Source organism: Cotesia glomerata, linkage group LG5 (genome assembly GCF_020080835.1).
Source record: "Cotesia glomerata isolate CgM1 linkage group LG5, MPM_Cglom_v2.3, whole genome shotgun sequence".
NCBI classification, from domain to species: Eukaryota; Metazoa; Arthropoda; class Insecta; order Hymenoptera; family Braconidae; genus Cotesia; species Cotesia glomerata.
In genome coordinates this window covers 12,128,276-12,146,808 of record NC_058162.1, presented here as the reverse complement: position 1 = coordinate 12,146,808, position 18,533 = coordinate 12,128,276, and the positions used below count along the sequence as shown (strand labels likewise).

At 28.7% G+C, this 18,533-nt stretch overlaps 3 protein-coding genes across 4 annotated transcripts in view; 1 reads left to right on the top strand and 2 right to left on the bottom strand.

Moving 5' to 3' along the window:
- The window catches only part of LOC123264729 (disintegrin and metalloproteinase domain-containing protein 10), a 259,035-nt gene extending 244,913 nt beyond the window's left edge, over window positions 1–14,122 (bottom strand). The window contains exons 1-2 of the mRNA XM_044728164.1: window positions 13,706–14,122; window positions 7,943–8,203 (exon numbers count right to left, since the gene is read on the bottom strand). Coding sequence (XP_044584099.1) covers window positions 7,943–8,203; window positions 13,706–13,799 — 355 coding nt within the window. The 5' untranslated portion in view covers window positions 13,800–14,122. The remainder of the gene's footprint in view (window positions 1–7,942; window positions 8,204–13,705) is intronic.
- Window positions 14,123–14,570: 448 nt separating this feature from the next.
- Window positions 14,571–16,467, top strand: LOC123264735. 2 transcript variants are annotated; one of them, XR_006509412.1, is made up of 4 exons: window positions 14,572–14,796; window positions 14,894–15,267; window positions 15,343–15,580; window positions 15,681–15,713. XR_006509412.1 is itself a non-coding variant. In XM_044728179.1 (3 exons), exon 3 carries the CDS (start codon window positions 15,741–15,743, stop codon window positions 16,392–16,394), a length of 654 nt encoding a protein of 217 aa, XP_044584114.1. In that variant the 5' UTR covers window positions 14,571–15,267; window positions 15,343–15,580; window positions 15,681–15,740; the 3' UTR covers window positions 16,395–16,467. The 2 variants fall into 2 exon arrangements, 1 of the variants encoding a protein (XP_044584114.1); XM_044728179.1 differs by having other exon boundaries at window positions 14,571–15,267; window positions 15,681–16,467.
- Window positions 16,468–16,641: 174 nt separating this feature from the next.
- Window positions 16,642–18,462, bottom strand: LOC123264728. The gene is made up of 7 exons (XM_044728163.1): window positions 18,156–18,462; window positions 17,921–18,047; window positions 17,721–17,830; window positions 17,428–17,638; window positions 17,209–17,380; window positions 16,986–17,104; window positions 16,642–16,916 (listed from the first exon to the last, which is right to left on the bottom strand). The coding sequence occupies exons 1-5, from the start codon at window positions 18,198–18,200 to the stop codon at window positions 17,343–17,345; spliced, it is 531 nt and encodes a 176-aa protein (XP_044584098.1). The 5' UTR covers window positions 18,201–18,462; the 3' UTR covers window positions 16,642–16,916; window positions 16,986–17,104; window positions 17,209–17,342.
- Between the last annotated feature and the right edge of the window lie 71 nt (window positions 18,463–18,533).

Genomic DNA, 18,533 nt, shown 5'->3' with positions numbered 1-18,533 from the left:
TTTAACTTTGAAAATTCATTTCTGGGTGTCCACTGGAGATTAAGGAAGAAAACTCATGGAAATCATAGAGTACACCCTACATAATATTTCCAGACCCATAATCGATCGATCCATCTCATGAACACCGAGTAACAGCCCCATAAATGGCGTTTTTCGATAAAATTGACAGAAATTTGACTGTTAAAAATTCATTCCTTGGTGGCCACTAGAGATTAACGAAGAAAACGAATGGAAATCATAGAGTACATCCTTCAGAAAATTTCCAGATCCATAGTCAATCGATCAACCCCTTGGACACCGAGGAACAGCCTCATAAAAGGCGTTTCTTGAATTATTTGTCAGAAATTTGACTTTTTAAAATTCAATTCTCGGTGTCTACTGTGAATGAAGAAAGGAAATTCATGGAAATCATAGTGTAGAATCTATAAAGGATTTCCACCCGGGAAAAACGGATTAGATCTGGCCATATATAAACAGATCCGGCCAGATCTGCTAAGGTAGATCTGGCCAGATCTTTAAATTGTCTCTATCTGACGAGATATGGCCAGATATAATAGGCCAGAACAAAGTTTTTTTATCAAATTTGCAAATTATTGATTACTAGAATTTTTAACGGCGCGCATTCCTATCGGAATTCTTGAATGAATCTATCGTTTATAAATTGATGAATATTTCGAAGAATTTTTGTTCATTTATTTATGAAATGAATTTGGATTTTAATGTAATTCGGATAATAGAAAATGCACGATAATACGATTGTTGCATAGACTGATTTATTCATTTTTATCGGTGGTAATCTTTTGATTATCCTTCCTTTTACGTCAAATGTTTCATAATAATATCAGCTGACTATGTGTTTAGACATAATGACATGACGGTATTTGACATGATGACATTTGAATTGATCCAACAAAAAAAAATTGCCTTTAAGAGAACCGAAAATTCATTAGTTCATGAAGAAAAAATTATGATCATCTTCGTGCAGTTGATGTCCGGATATTTTTTTTTGGAGCAAAGGATTTGTCATCAAATCGACTAATCATGTGATGAAACTCTTTAAACATACAAGAATATACTTAGACATAAAACGTGCCCTTAAAATTTATTCATGTACCGACGATCGTCAAATAAATAACCATTTTACGAAACCGCGGACGTACACTTTGACATTATTAATTATTTCGTGGAATGCATTGGGCGACATATCATATTTGTATGAGTCGCTGCGAAAAAATATGACAGATAAATCAACACGAACAAAAAACTATGCACAGTTTGCATGCTCAACGTGGTTTAAATGCGGATAACGTATACAAATTTCTTGGGGACCGTTTAATCGAACCACCGAATATCGTTTATGTCTTTTCTTGAAGATGGAAAAGGTCCAATAAATGAATACAGTTACGGTCGTATGACGTTATTTGATTGTTTGATTTAATCCCGAACGAAAAATCCTTATTGGTCATGAAAGAAGAGATTATTATCTTTATGTGATTGATATTGCTATGTTTTCTATGCAACGAAGAAAGTATGTCATTGCATCAGATAATTTCATGTTGAAGCACGTCAAACCGATACGAATATGAGTAATTAAACATAAAAGGTGCATAAAGAATTTATTCATATATGTTGAAAATCGTCAACAAAATATCCATTATATAAAACCGTGATTGTAAATTTCGACGTTATTAAATTTTTTTGTGGAATGTAACAGATAACTCATCATATTTAATGTGAGTCGCTGCGAAGAATATGACGGATAATTCAGTACATAGTAAAAACTATATACAGTTCGCGGGCTTAGCACGGTTTAAATGCGGATAACGTACATGTCCTTCTTCGGAACCGTTTAATAGAACGATCGAATGTTGTTTGTGTAATTATCTTGAAGGACGAAAACCATTCGATGAATAAAATAATTATTGTTAAATGACGTCATCTGAACATTAGATTTATTCACGATCGAAAAATTCTAATAGGTCATTAAACTTCACTGATAGAAGGATTTATTAACTATTAATAATTTAATTTATTTGAAGACAATTATTTAATTTATTAAATTTTAATAAATATTTTTTAACATTCAATAAATATTTATTTAGGAGGAAAGTACATTTATTAATAGTTAATAAGTATTTATTAATAGTTAACAAATATTTATTAACAGTTAATAAATATTTTGTTGAGTGAATTTGTTTCGCTTGCAATATCATATGATATGAAGATTGCTTATAAACAAAAATCATCTTTAAAAATTATTTGCATTAATTATATTACATTATAATAACGTTTATTGTAAAATACCAAATTCTATCACAGCTCATAATTATCTTTTATATTTTTAAATATTAAAAACGTTAATTTATTTAGTGAATTTAGTTATTATCACGTATTCTAGCTGTAGGGTTATAAAAAGTGTCAAAAGAAACATTACAAATATTCATTAAAATATTTGTCATTAATATATTTATTATAATATTAAAATAATATTAATAATATAATATTAAAATAAATATTTGTCATTAATATATTTATTAAAATATTCATTAAAAGAAACATTACAAATATTCATTAACCATTAATAAATATTTATTAACAGTTAATAAACTGTACTTAATAATCACTTTTTAACTGTTAATAAATATTTGTTAACTGTTAACAAATATTTATTAACATTTAATACATCGTATTTAATAAATAATTTATTAACTGTTAATAAATATTTATTAAATCCTATGATGTTAAAAAATCATTTATTAACAGTTAATAAAGTTTATTAAATATAAACAAATCCTTCTATCAGTGTTGATATTAGTATTTTTATATAGTTAACGTTTGTTTGTTTTTTATATAATGAAGAAATTATGTCGTTGCATTAAATAATTTTATGTTGAAGAAAGTTATACCAATACGAATATGTTTCAACACAAAACGTGCATCTAGAATTCATTCATACTTGAAAATCGTTCATAAGAAATCCGTTGTTGGGATTGTTCTCAAAAATTTTAATTCTAGCTGAATCATTTTTAATCATTACTGGTAACAAAAATTTGAGCACTATTTCAGAATTAGAAATGATTTGAAATGAATAAAAATTTTAAATACTAACCTAATCATAGTCAATCATAACCGGCGCAAATAATTCGAGCATTATTTTACGATTAAAAAAGATTCGGAATGATTTACAATTTTTAATACTGACCGAATCATTTTTAGTCATTACTTGTAACAAAAATTCAGAAAATATTTTAGGATTAATAATGATTTAACATGATTTAAAATTTTTAATACTAGCTTAATCATTTTCAATCATTACTGGTGACAAAAATTTGAGCACTATTTCAGAATTAGAAATGATTTGAAATGATTAAAAATTTTTAATCATTTTTAATCATTTCATATCCTGCCTATTTCCCATTATTAAAAATAATTCATAATGATTAATTGTGAAATTTCGAAAATGATTTACATGATTTGAAATGATTAAGAATGATTAATTTTTTAATCATTATTTATCATATCAAATCATTCTGTTTTATCAGGGAACGTAGGAAGTAATCAGAAGAACTGAGAGGAACAATGCAAGAGACAGAGTATATTTATATCTCATTAGTAAAAGCAGGATGCCTATACGGAGTGGAAATTCGGGGATGGGAAGACCCAAAGAGAATCAAAGCACTTTGCAACAGGATAAATAGAATGTCATTGGGGGTGGCAAGAAATACTCCAGCATACAAGAAGTAGGTATAGAACATAATAAAGAAGTAGGTAGAGTACATAATAAAGGAAAGAGCCTTGAGATTCCTGGCAGATATAGTTAAAATGGATGAAGACAGATGGACAAAAATGTGCATAAAAAATGAGATGAGAGAAATAACGAACAAGAATCCAACGAAGTGGGGAAAGAAAGTAAAAAAATTTCTACAGAAAATAGGAATTGGAGAATTACCAAAAATGATTTATGACGGATACAGTAGTGAAGAAGTGGAAAAAAAAATAAGAACGAGGCTAGAAAACTACAAAAGGATGTTATGTTTTGCCGCCAGGGCAAAAGAGAGTTGGTCAACCTGACTCTCATGACTATACTCAAAACCTTAAACTATACTCGAGACTCAACAAGAGTCGTTTCCATGACTGTTTCTGTAAACATGTCCAATGACACATCTTGTAATGGCTGCTGCACCTGCGCACCATGAGCTAGCGGGATGAAGCCCGGCCGGCACGAAGCACGAGGCACGAGACGCCATGTGCAACGTTCAGTTGTGTTTGGGACCTGTGACCGACACAATATACCCGCTAGCCTCGCTAACCATTGATCCTATTATTTTGTGCCTATTCATTGTTGAACGAATTACATAGAAATACATTTATCTTGATATCAAAATAACTCATCTAGTTCATTGAATTTGTATTTGTTATCGTGAAATTAATATAAATTCATCTTGATTAAACTTGAACGTTTCTGATACATGTGACGCAGTACTTTAGTGTAGCGTCGCGGCCATTGTTTCAACTTACACGCCGTATAACAAAGACACGTAGTTACATACTTAATTAATTATTTGTTTAACTTAAAAAACCTTCGGCAACAATTAATAATTAATTAGAATTCTAATAAGTTTTAGCTTAATAGTAGATAATTTAGATTATCTTAAAAATATCGAACGTAGTGCTTCCCACGTGGTAAACATTAATATTGCAAGTAACTTAATTTCTCGCGAATTATTAGATATTTAATTAAATTAATTAAACATAGCTTATAGTTACAAAATATATTCAAATTGATTAATAAAATCCAACTCATCTCAAATTAACTAACCAACGACTTGATCTTCTCAGATCATAAACACTTTCGATCCTCTTGGATCAATTTACTCGATCTATTCAGATCAACCACACATTTGATCCTCTCGGATCAAATCTCTCAGATCCTCTCGGATCATCATCAACAGGTTGACGGTTGACCTCAACAACCTAAAGGCGGCTGAGATCATCTCTCACCCCTATTGTACACCTAGTACAATCAGTTCACTTACACACACACATATTCATATCATACACGACTGTAACTATCTTCAAGAAGTTTTTCTCTAGTCATTACTAGAGTTTTCTCCCATTGGGGAATAAATTATTTATAATTATTCACCCCCAACACCAAGTATTTTATTTTAGATTTAAAATTCCTGATCCTGATTCCTGAATGGTTTAGAAAAATAAATAATTACGGAAATTCTCCTTCTTGGAGAGTTTACGACAAAACATGTTAGATGAAAAAGAGGATATACTAATAGCAAAATCCACATATAATGTTATATAAAAAACAAAAACAGAGGGAAGCAACAATTACTGGAGGAAAGATAATATAAGAAGATAAAGAAACATGGGCTAGACTACGATGTGTAAATGGCTGGAGAGATGGAAAAAAAGGACAAAATAACTGGGGATGCAGAATTTGTGAAAAAGAGCAAGAAACTCTTATTCACATTTTAAAGTGCAAAGCAATACACGAAAAAATAAAGAAGGAAGATAAACAAGCAAAAAACAAATGGCAAGAAGAGGTAAACAACAACACATCTAATGACATAATGATAGAAATTTTAAAAGGGGAGATAAAAAATGACTTATGTATATTTATAAGAGAAGTTGAAAGAGTGTTTAAAGAAAAAGTAATAAAGAACCAAAATTGTCTAGGCGCTGTGGACATAAAATGTATCCCACAAAAAACAGTTTCACTGTAAACCGCCGCGCCAAGTACACGTCCAACTATTGTTACAAACTATAATAATTCAATTTTTACAAAAAAACTATTGAATCGAAAAAAAAAAAACGAAGTACAAAAAATTTTTTAGATTAAAAAAACATTAAAGACAGTAAATATTAAGGAAAAAAATTTAATGTATTTGGTGAGCATCATTCGAATACTTTCATTATCCACAGTTTTTAAAATTGATACTTGTAGTGTGAATTGTATAGCACACCAAGTACACTAAATTTTTTTCCTTAGTATTTACTGTCTTTAATGTTTTTTTAATCTAAAATATTTTTTGTACTTCGTTTTTTTTTTTCGATTCAATAGTTTTTTGTAAAAATTGAATTATTATAGTTTGTAACAATAGTTGGACGTGTACTTGGCGCGGCGGTTTACAGTGAAACTGTTTTTTGTGGGATATATCTTTTTTTTGTAAAGAGTATGTTAAGTGACAAAATCAAATATTTTATAAATATTTTAAAATTCCAAATATGTACTTCTCAAGTAATTCAGCTGATTCTTTATGCATGAATTTTTGTAATAATTTAATTACAAACAAAATTACTACAATACTTTAAATGACGCGCGTGACTAACCAATGTGACATCTAAAATATAGCGGTAATGATTTTGTGGCTCCACCTACTGTCATATATTGAAATGTTAAACTAAAGACCAACTACTTATATCGGCGCTAAGTTCAGTACTTAGTATATTAACTACTTAGATGGTAGAATAACAGGGTTAAGTGGTGCCAACTTGGAAATAAGAAAATTTGCCCTAAATTTGTAAAATCTCTCGTAGAATCGAAAACAGGCGCAAGCAAAAGTTTTAAAACTGGCGATATATTAAATAATTGTTAAGATTCAATAATTTTTTGTAATATATGCATAATTGGTAAAAAGAAACTTATTAACAATGATGTCAAGTGTTAGTGTCTTAGCAATAATAAAAAAATATAGAGCTAAATATGTGAGGAGGTTATGTTGACATATGATGAGAGAATAGAGACACGTTGTCTCACGCCATATATTGGACGTGTACTTGGCGCGAGACACTATCGTGTCTCCGGATACTAAAAAAAGACAAAATTATACACAAGAGTTAGACAGAAATGTAAAGCTAGTAATTTTGTGTAGTATAAAAATTATCCTTTGTTATAAAAGATGTAAAGAGTGTGATAAATTAAATTTAATTTAATTAAGTTAAGAGGATGCAATAAAATAAAGAGTATTATGGAGAGTGAAATGTACATATAAAAAAAAAAAAGTGTACCGAAGATAATGGTAAAATAAAATAATTATTAAAATGTAGGTATATATATTTAAAAGGTAACAGTTTTTTAAAACACTAAATATTGCGATACAAATAAAATTATGTTCTATTCTGTTAATATAAAAATTTTAACCGTATAAAATTGATAATATTAAATAAATCAGTCATTCTATTGGAAATCACCGGATTTAAAAGATTACATTTTTTTATTTAGCTGAATTTTTGACATCCTTTTGTACGAGTCAAAAGACGCTTACCGCTTCCGCGCAGTCACTGTCCTAATCGAGCCTAGGCCCGCCCGTGTAGCATCAAATGCTCGACACGCCATTTTCAACATTGAATAAAAATTATTGTTTACAAAGCTAGAGTTCCGAGAGTCAAAACTTTTTTTTCAGAAATTTCCTCCTCTTTAATGATTTTCTTTCTGATTTTTGATATCGTTTATAGTTATTAAGTTATCACCAAAAACGTGAGATTCTTCATTTTATTTATATTTTCTGTTAATATCAAGTTTAAATTTTGACTTCTAAAAAAAAATTAAAAAATCGATTTTTTCAAAATTTAACTCTGCATCGAATGAGGATAAAACAGTTGATCCTCGTGCAATACTCTCACCACCATACCAAGTTCCTGGCTTTACTAAGAACTAACCAATACAGTGAAATAATGACAATTAATTTAGCAGACATTGAACAATTTTTAAAATTTTTCTAACAAATTAATTGTGGAAAAAAAAATTAGGAAAAAAAATTGACATATAGAAATTTTAAAAAATTAAAAATGCAATTTTTTAACAACTTTTTAGAATTAATTTAATTGTTAAATAAAATTAAAAATTGGTCAAGTGACAGCTAACTTTAATGTCACAGTGAAATAACATAGAAAGAATTTAATAATTTATAAATTTATGAACACTTACCCACAAGATGTCCTTCATAAATATGAGATGTATCCATATCTTCAATTTCTCCTGATGGACCTTCTATGACTAGATTATCACTAAACGTACTCAAATCCCTCTTTAGACGTATGTGAAAATCTCTGCTGTGCGCATTAAAGTGGATATTGACCACATTATTATGAACAACAGATCGTTTAGATCTCAAATGACTTTGATGAATTTTTTCTGTAGGGTACGACAATGGCTCATAATGTCGGATATATTCATTTAAATGACGGACTGCAATCATAAAAAAACGAATTAGATAAATATATTAAAAATTGGATTAATGAAAAGACAAATGAAACCATAGAACTCAGTTATCGTACTTGGTTTGTTAAACTGACCCCGTGGTAGAGCATACAAAAGCAGCGGATTAGATCTGAAGTTTTTAGATTTACTTTCAGGTCCCATCCGCTGCTTTTGTTTGGTCTACCTCGGGGTAAGTTTTACAAGCCAAATACGATAAGTGTCAACTGTTTGTCAACTGAAGAACATGCCGTTTGTTTTGAATTACTTTTTAAAATTAAAATTCTCGTTACTTTCCAATGATTTAAAAGTCAAGAAAGTGGTCAAACTTAGTTACGATAAATATATATATATATATATATATATATATATATATATATATATATATATATATATATATATATATATATATATATAGTGCGCGTCATTGATTCGTACTGGTTAAAAATTTTATGGTAAAATAGAAAAATCAAAATTTCGACATCTGTAAATAAAGAAATCAATAAAAGGAAAATCTTTATAAGCATCAATTTAAACAAAATTGAAAAAAAAATGCACTGAAAATAAATAACTCAAAATATCAATCACAATTAAAATAGAAATTAAAAATATCAGTAATTAAAATAATTACACTTTACAAAATAAATAATAGCAAATTTATAATATTAAAAAAAAAAAGACAACAATATAATTGGATAATTGTAAAAATTATCGAATATAAATATAGACATTGAATAAAATAAAATAAACTGAATTCAGACAGCTCAGTAAAAAGACATTTGAATATTTATATTTATAAAAATATTGACAGTTATTAATATGCGAATTCTTAAACAATAGACATCTATAAATATAGACTAGCAAATTTAGAAACCCGTAATTTTAGACATCTGTAAATTTTGATTTATATAAATTCATAAATTAAAATAAAAATACAATTAAATATCTAATTTCTTGCAATTTATGAGGTAATAAAAAATTGAAACAAAACTTCTATAATGCTCGAGAGCCCTCGACTGCAACCCTTGGATGCTTACGGAGTCGGTTCTCCAGAAGGTTGCGGATCAGGCAGCGGCGAAATTCTCTGCGCTCCAAAAAATAACCAAGACAATTTTTAAAAAACGAGTGTCGTGTTTATCAGAGTTAGCTACTCATAATGGTTTACGGAGTCGGTTCTCCAGGAGGTCTCGGATTAGACAACGGCGAGATTCCCTGCGCTCCAAAAAATAACCTAGACAATTTTTAAATAGCGAGTGTCGTGTTTATCAGAGTTGGCTACTCATGGAGGTTTATCATCCTCCAGGAAGTTGCGGATCAGGCAGCAGATGGATTCTTTGTACTGCAAAAAATAACCTACATATTTTTTCATTAAATATAAAAATTTATTTACAGTTTTGAATCTCCATACATATATTCAATTTTTCAAATGGTTATTTTATTTTTTCTGTTTCTGCTTTATTTTATGAAATTCTTTGTTTACAGTCAAAAACAAGCGTCGACGACGTAAGAAAAAATTGTAATCAAATATTAAAAAAAATAATATTAAAAACAAAATTATAACAGAATGCAAAATTGTAGGGAACATATATAACGTCAGTCTGAAGAAATTACACACGCTATTTGAAAAATGTCTAGGTTATTTTTTGGAGCGCAGGGAATCTCGCCGTTGTCTAATCCGAGACCTCCTGGAGAACCGACTCCGTAAACCATTATGAGTAGCTAACTCTGATAAACACGACACTCGTTTTTTAAAAATTGTCTAGGTTATTTTTTGGAGCGCAGAGAATTTCGCCGCTGCCTGATCCGCAACCTTCTGGAGAACCGACTCCGTAAGCATCCAAGGGTTGCAGTCGAGGGCTCTCAAGCATTATAGAAGTTTTGTTTCAATTTTTTATTACCTCATAAATTGCAAGCAATCAGATATTTAATTGTATTTTTATTTTAATTTATGAATTTATATAAATCAAAATTTACAGATGTCTAAAATTACGGGTTTCTAAATTGGCTAGTCTATATTTATAGATGTCTATTGTTTAAGAATTCGCATATTAATAACTGTCAATATTTTTATAAATATAAATATTCAAATGTCTTTTTACTGAGTTGTCTGAATTCAGTTTATTTTATTTTATTCAATGTCTATATTTATATTCGATAATTTTTACAATTATCCAATTATATTGTTGTCTTTTTTTTTTTTAATATTATAAACTTGCTATTATTTATTTTGTAAAGTGTAATTATTTTAATTACTGATATTTTTAATTTCTATTTTAATTGTGATTGATATTTTGAGTTATTTATTTTCAGTGCATTTTTTTTTCAATTTTGTTTAAATTGATGCTTATAAAGATTTTCCTTTTATTGATTTCTTTATTTACAGATGTCGAAATTTTGATTTTTCTATTTTACCATAAAATTTTTAACCAGTACGAATCAATGACGCGCACTATATATCTATATATATATATATATATATATATTTATCGTAACTAAGTTTGACCACTTTTCTTGACTTTTAAATCCGTAACTCGAACCGGCGAGGTAGTACAGGCCTCTAAACTTGATTTTTCCATGAAATTCGCGTTTTTTCGCATTTATCTCGTGAATGACAAGAGCTACAGAAAAAATGAGAATGCCAAACTTGTAGAGCATTCAATTTCCTACAAAAAAGGTGCTAAGCACAAAGTCGCTAAAATCAAAATTTTCAGAGATATTCAATGATGAATTTTTAGTAATTTCAAATGTTTATCGAAAATTGCGTCAAATTATAAAAAATATCTGTTGAAAATATCATTAAATATCTCTGAAAATTTTGATTTTAGCGACTTGGTGCTCAGGACCTTTTTTGTAGGAAATTGAATGATCTTCAAGTTTGTCATTCACATTTTTTCTGTAGCTCTTGTCATTCACGAGATAAATGCAAAAAAACGCGAATTTAGCTTGGCCGCTATGGACACTTTTGTAGAGCATTCAATTCTGAAAAAAACCCGTCCACGGTCGAAGCAATGCTATGAAATGCCACTGAGCTATAGAAATTTAAACATAAAAAAATCAAAATTTCTGTGTTTTTTAAAGGGAAAATTTTCAAACGCCTGGGTCGAGGTCTTAATATTAATATTAAGGGCCTAAACTTTTAGGGTATTTTTTTTGGGTACTTGCAACAAAATTTCACGATGGAACTGAAAAAAAAAAAAAATAGTTGAAAAAAAAAAAGCACCCTATATATGAGTCATTCTTAGTTAAGACGTAAATTCGACGTCCATGGTGAAAAATCATCTTTTTTAAAAAAATTTATTAAAAAAAATGTAATTATCTCTTAAAACTCGTGCTCATGTAAGTGGTCACTCAAATTCATTTCTTAATTTTATTTAATTTAGTCACAATTTTATCTCCAAGTCCGAAAACATCTCTCCCCTGGCTTGTCCCCGGGCTGATTCTGTTTATGTATTAGTAATTTAAAGTGCTTAGAAATCAAATAGATTATTTAAATTATATATTTCAAAAAAATAAATTCTCGTAATCAAGCGAGTAAAATTGCATGATATTTTTTTTTTCTTAAAAAAAATTACGTTTAAGTTTGTCCCCCACATTTTACGTCTCGTCCCCTGTCATGGTTATTTTCCTGTAAAATCGGCATTTGTTTACCGAGTCGCGGGAATTGAAGACCTTAAACAAACGTCGTTGAGTTTATACTTTGTAGTCAGTGCCAGTCGAACTAGGTGCGCAGTCATTTTGTTATTTATTTCATTACTGACACTCTGTGGATACAGTTGAGAACCAGTGAATGGAGTCTCTCCCCTGTTAAGTTTTACTTTAAAAATATTTATCTAAAAATTTTAATTCATCTGTATATTTACTTCTTGTTGTGTATAGATTCTAAGTTTTCTTGATTAGTCGCGTACAATAAATACATTTGTAATTACTTCTGTTTTTGTTACTAAAAAGTATTTCCCCTGTTTATATCTCCCCTGTCTTGTAAAGGCCAGGGGAAAGACACGATATCCAGGGGAGATATAAAAACTTCAAACTAGAATTTTTTTTACTGTTTTTTTATTGTTTAAAGGTTGCATATTGTTACTTAATTTAACGTATAAATATATTCACAATATAGTTCATTGAAAAAACGCGATTATGTTTTTTTTACATACTGTTTATCAAGTCTCTCCCCTGGATTGAGTATCTCCCCTGGTTTCTTATAAAACAAGATAAAATTAATAAATTGATTGACTGACCGCCTTGCAGACACGTTTAGAATGATTGTTTTGATCGAAACATTATAAAATTTAATTAAATTTTCAAATTTTTTATTGTGCCGCGTTTTATCAATAAGCGATTTACGTCTTAACTGAGAATGACCCATATATATGTTTATAAATGGTATATAATACTTTATGTAATCAAAAAAACTTTTCAAGAAAAAATTTTGTAAAACTATTAACCCTGTGGGCCATTCTGAAAATCTCGCTATATTCGAATTCAAACTATTAATATAAATACTAGTGAAAAGAAATCATTCTAAATATGTTTTGATTTTTTTCAGAGAAAAAGAAATGTATTAAAGAAATAGGAAATGTGCTATCATAATTGATAATGAGTTTTTCAAACTTAAAAAAATCAAATTCTATACGATTCTAAATTCACTCGAAACTTGACAATTTACTATAATATTTTTATAAAATTCGATTCGTAGGTTTTAAAATTTACACTTAGTAGAGTTTCCCTTTAAAATTTTTTATAATAATTTATTTGTTAAAATAAAAATCCCTAAAAACTGTTTATCAACTTTAGTGTCATACTTCCATTTGTATATTCTTCGAAATACACAGACAAGGCACTGCCATCGATTAAAAATTATAAAAAAATTAATAATATATACATAAATATTATTGAGTTAAATATTGACAGCTACTGACAAAGCTACTAACCTTTTATAAAAATTGTCACAAATTTCAAGTAAATTTTAAATGAGTTGATTTTACTAATCAGACATTTTTGTGTGGAATGATTCTCAACAACTTGGGTAAAATGTCACAAAATGAGTTAAGTTTTTAAATAAGCTCTTGAAAAGCCCAAAAATGTATTGTAATTTATAAGTATATAAATTTATAAAATCGTATACTAACGCGCTGTTAACTCGAAAGTAGCAACAAGGTTCAAGGATGACTCATAGCATCAAGCACTTTTCAAATTTGCTTACACAATTTATTATTCTGTGAAGATGCATAATATAGCTTAAAAACGTGAAATTTAATATCGTATCGAGTTTAACAGACATCTGATAATTATGAAGATATTTTTAATCAATTAAATTGTTGTAAAGAAAGTAAAAAAAAATGTCACCTTTGGAAATCTTCGAAAATTAACAATGCAGTTGTTTAAAAATATTTACTTAATTTCAAACTATTTATTTAATATAACTCAAAAATGGTCAGATATCTGTTTATTTTAGTATCCTAATATAGCAGAGAAATTTTTTACTTGATTACTTACTACTTTCGATGCATGGAATAAAAAATATCAAGTAAATAATAACTTCCAACGTTTTTTTCATCATCTTTTCAGTCACTTGAGGGTGTTGTTTCATGTTTATAAAAGCGCACCGAAAAGCTTTTTTTAATACATAATCTAATTATATGATAAAATTATTAATTTTGAAGTTTTGTAAAACTGCTGATACTATTACGCTACTTATCAATCACTTATTTAGATAACTTATTACACATTTACATACTTTGTGATAATTAAATACTAATTTTTATTTATCAGTTAAAATTTACCCTACGCTCTATAACAGTTTTACAATTTCAATAAATGATTATTTTAGTAACTTATAAAACAGACAAATAATATAAACAAATACATGGAGATTCGAACAATCACAATGTAAAACCAATTATCTCAATCGGAAAACAATAAAAAATTTAATTATTTAAATATGTTTAATATCATACAAAATTATTTGTTTATTTATAATGCACATATTCGTGTATACTAGAAATCATTGTAAATATTTTTATCAGATTAAAAATTTCAATTGTCAATTTTTTTTCAATAAACACAGAAAATCAAGCCATCACATATAACGTAAAATTTTCGACAACTAGCACATTTTTTATGTTTTATTTATGAAGTATTTTAATCCATTGCAAGAAGAAAATTGACATTTTGATGGATAGTTTTTTTTATTATATATATTTTTTGTATCAGCATACACAATAATAAATAGCTATATATATATGTTATTGCTCGCTAAATAAACGAAAAAAAATTGTCATTTGTGTTATGTAGGCTTGGATGTATAATACGCATGTAATATAACAGTTTTCATGTAAACTCATGACCATATATTTTTTTTTAACAAATGCTTGGCTTAAGTTGTAACCTCATGATGACGCTTGACGCTAGCTTTCAGCGTCAAACTATAGCTCCACCTAGCTGAAATGAATAAAAACACGTGCAGCGTCAAACGCCAGCGTCAAATTAAAAAAATCAGCGGCAAAAAAATGTATAAATATCGAAAGTCGATATCTCGAGGTATACCTCGAAGCTAGTCCTTAACCTAATTTTTATAATAACACATGGTAATTGTAAACAAATAACTTATGACAACAATAAATGTTAAACATTAATGAAATAATTACATCAAATTTAAGTAACTTATCAAAATTTCAATGGCAGGTGAATATGATTATCAATTGTGGATTTATCAGTGTCAAAAAATAATCCGTGAAGCAGAAATAAAAAAAAAAAATTAGGCGCAAAAGGATTATTAGTGCTTTATTATGCAATGAACTAGTTATACAAAATTGTAGAAAAAAATATACACAAAAAAAATTTTGGATTCATCCTTTATTCAAATTACGGCGAGATTATGGATTTTTTGAGGCCATATTCCCAACTCTTTCTTCGTATTCTGAAAAGATTGAAAATTACATCCGAATGACAGCAGTCCAATTTGAAGAGCTTCTATGTTTAGTTGGCCCGAAAATATCAAAACAAAAAGTTGTAAGAGAGCCTATTTCAGCTCCAGCACGACTAGCTATGACTTTGCGGTAAGAATTTTTCAAGATAGTTGATAATTTATTTTGCGTAGTTATAATTGTACCATAATAACAATTAATTTCTAGATTTCTAGCAACTGGTGACTCAATGTCAACGATGTCGTAACAGTATTTAGTTGGGTTAACAACAACAGCAAATATAATTGTCGAAACTTGTCAAGCTCTATGGAGTTGTCTTAAAGAAAAAGTATTACCGTATCCTTTGACTGAATCTCATTGGCTGAAAATTGCTGATGAATTCGAAAAGCAATGGCAATTTCCACATTGCATTGGAGCTATCGATGGGAAACATATACACATACAGGTATATTTGATTTCATATAAATGAATTAGTTTGATGTATATATCTGAATTATGTTGAACTATTATTATTATAATAATTATTATTATTATTATTATTGCAGTGTCCTGATAATGCAGGTTCTTCATATTACAATTATAAAAATAGTCACAGCATTGTATTGATGGCAGTTTGTGATGCTAATTATTTGTTTACTCTCGTTGACATTGGTGCTTACGGTAGAAGAAGTGATGGAGGGATTTTCCGGAGCTCAGCAATGGGTCAGAAGTTTGAGAATAGTGACATGAACATACCAAAAGCAGACTTACTAACTGTAGATGGAATACCTCAACCATATGTTCTTGTGGGAGACGAGGCGTTTCAATTGACAAACTATTTACTTCGACCATATCCTGGTAGAAGTGGTTTGAATAAAGAAAAAAGTATATATAATTATCGTCTCAGTCGAGCACGCAGAACTATTGAAAATTCATTCGGGATCATAGTGAGTTTATGGAGAATTCTAAAAAAACCAATTGATGCTACAGTTGAGAATACAATCGATATGATTCAAGCAATCATATGTTTGCATAATTGGCTTCGCAAGCATGACAAAGATGATGTTTACATTCCACCTAACTTAGTAATTGATCAAGAACGCCCTGATGGTATAATTTCTAGAGATTTGAGGCATGAAGTTAACGATTCTGCTCTCAAAGACACAACAGCTTATGGCAATAATTTCAGTAGCAGATCTGCAGTAGCTGTTCAAGATGAATTTTGTGAATACTTTAATGCCGAAGGAGCTGTTCCCTGGCAATATAATCGTAAAGTTTAAATTGTAATAATTTTTTTAATACCGTCAAAAATCTATTAAAATCGCCTTGTATTTAAATTGTAAATATATTGTGAATGCAAAATTTGTAATTATTATTATTTTTCAAAATTAAAGAAGGATTCAGCCAAAAAATAGATGAAAAAAACAATTACTAATAGATAAATATATTTTTAATATCATACTTTTATAAAAATGTAATGCTTAATATCAATAAAATACTTTTTTAATATTTTAACGCTTATACTTATGTAAATTATTTGTTTTACTAATTTTGTACGTATAGGTTATTTTTTTCTCGAATCAACTGTAAAATTTCAATAATGGTTTGCACTTGGACATCATCTGGTAGCTGTCGTAACTGATAGCCGATACCGATCAAAAATCCACCAACTTGATCCAATTTTGGCGGTTCCGGTAGAGCGACTGATGTTTTATCTTTACTAATAATATCAGCGATACGGTTGATTGCATTTACAGAACCCGTAATTTCCTGACGTTTTTTTCCTTTTGTATTGGCAGATTCTAAAAAATTTAGGAAATTTAGTTTAATATTTTCTTAGTGACTTGTAATTTCGAAAAAAATATATTTACTATTATCCTGGTCAGTACTTTCGTCAAAACTGTTGTCCACAGCATTTGATGAATCATTATTAAAGCTTCCGTCGTTATTAAAACCAGCGGTAGCATGTTCATCTACGTTTGTTCTAGTTCTGTAATTGAAAATTACGATTTAGTATTTAATTTATATTTATTTGTAATTAAAAGAATCTATCGACATAGTATCATGTAATTTAAAATTTATGATCATACATACGGGCGAATTAAGCAAGTATCTCGTAGGAATTCACAACATCTGTAATATTTCCATTCATCACTAGAATCGACCCTTGATGAACCACTTGGTTTGTTTTCATATTGTATTATTTTACGATGAGTATCCCGAATGTATTAAAATTTTTTTTTACATTCTTCAGCATCTAGCTTACCTGTCAAAATTAGTTTACAGAGCGTAAGGTAAATTAAATTTTTTAACCTTTCAATGCCATTGAAACCTTTTTCCACAAATTTGAAACAGCTTCTCGGTTTCTTTCTTTGAGGGGAACATGATGGTTCCACAGAGGGACTCTTTTTTGCACCTCATTTATTAACAACTCGACTTCAGTATCATTTAATCGTTTATTTGGCGATACAGAAAATTGCGCTTTTGTTTTTACCTTCTTATTTTTAGAATTAGGAATTTGAAACTAAAATTAATATTGTTAATAGGAATAATTATGCAAGTCTAATACTGAAACATCATACTTAAATTAGTTTTAAAATACTTACATTGCCAGAGGTTTTGTTGTTTTCTTTACTTACTGAATAAATTTTCTCCGTAATAAGTTCCTCACGTCCATTTTCCAATAAAGCACGTCGAATTATTGTAACACCATCCTCTTTAAATTAAATACATCAAAACGATGAATTCTGTTAGTTGCTGTACTATTTATTTATTTAATAATCTAAAAAATTTATAAGTTACTAACCTAGTAAAGGATAGCAATAATGATTCTCATCGATATGATGATTTTTATATTTTTTTAAACAATTATGATCTAAGTAACTGTTACAAATCTCCTCACATATACCACAAACATAAACTTGTGATATTTCCTAAAAATAAAAACAATAAATATTTTGAGTTTATTTTCTTACACCAGAAAAATGAAAAAATATTTCTGTTATAATTATCCGTTTGATTTTATATAATATAACCCTTACATCTTCCAACGCTTCTATATCTAGGTAATCTTCAAATAGTGCCATTTTTATAACAGAAAGTCAACAACTTTAATCTAATGTTTAAATAAAAATTTATTTTTAAAATAAACAATAACAAGATTCTTACAGGATTCTTAACTTATTCAATATCGATTACTAGCTGACATGGAGCTATTTACAGAGATATTTTGTGCACGTTTGTTACTGTGCACGGGAGAAATACTTGTCGCCGACTGTATCTATCTACTATACTATACATCTTACTAAGTTTACTCAGGACTTAGTTCGGCTGAACACGCTCAATATCTATTGTTCATGAATAGCTGGTATATTAGTTGCAAACCCACGTTCCCTTATCTTCTTATCCAATATAATTCA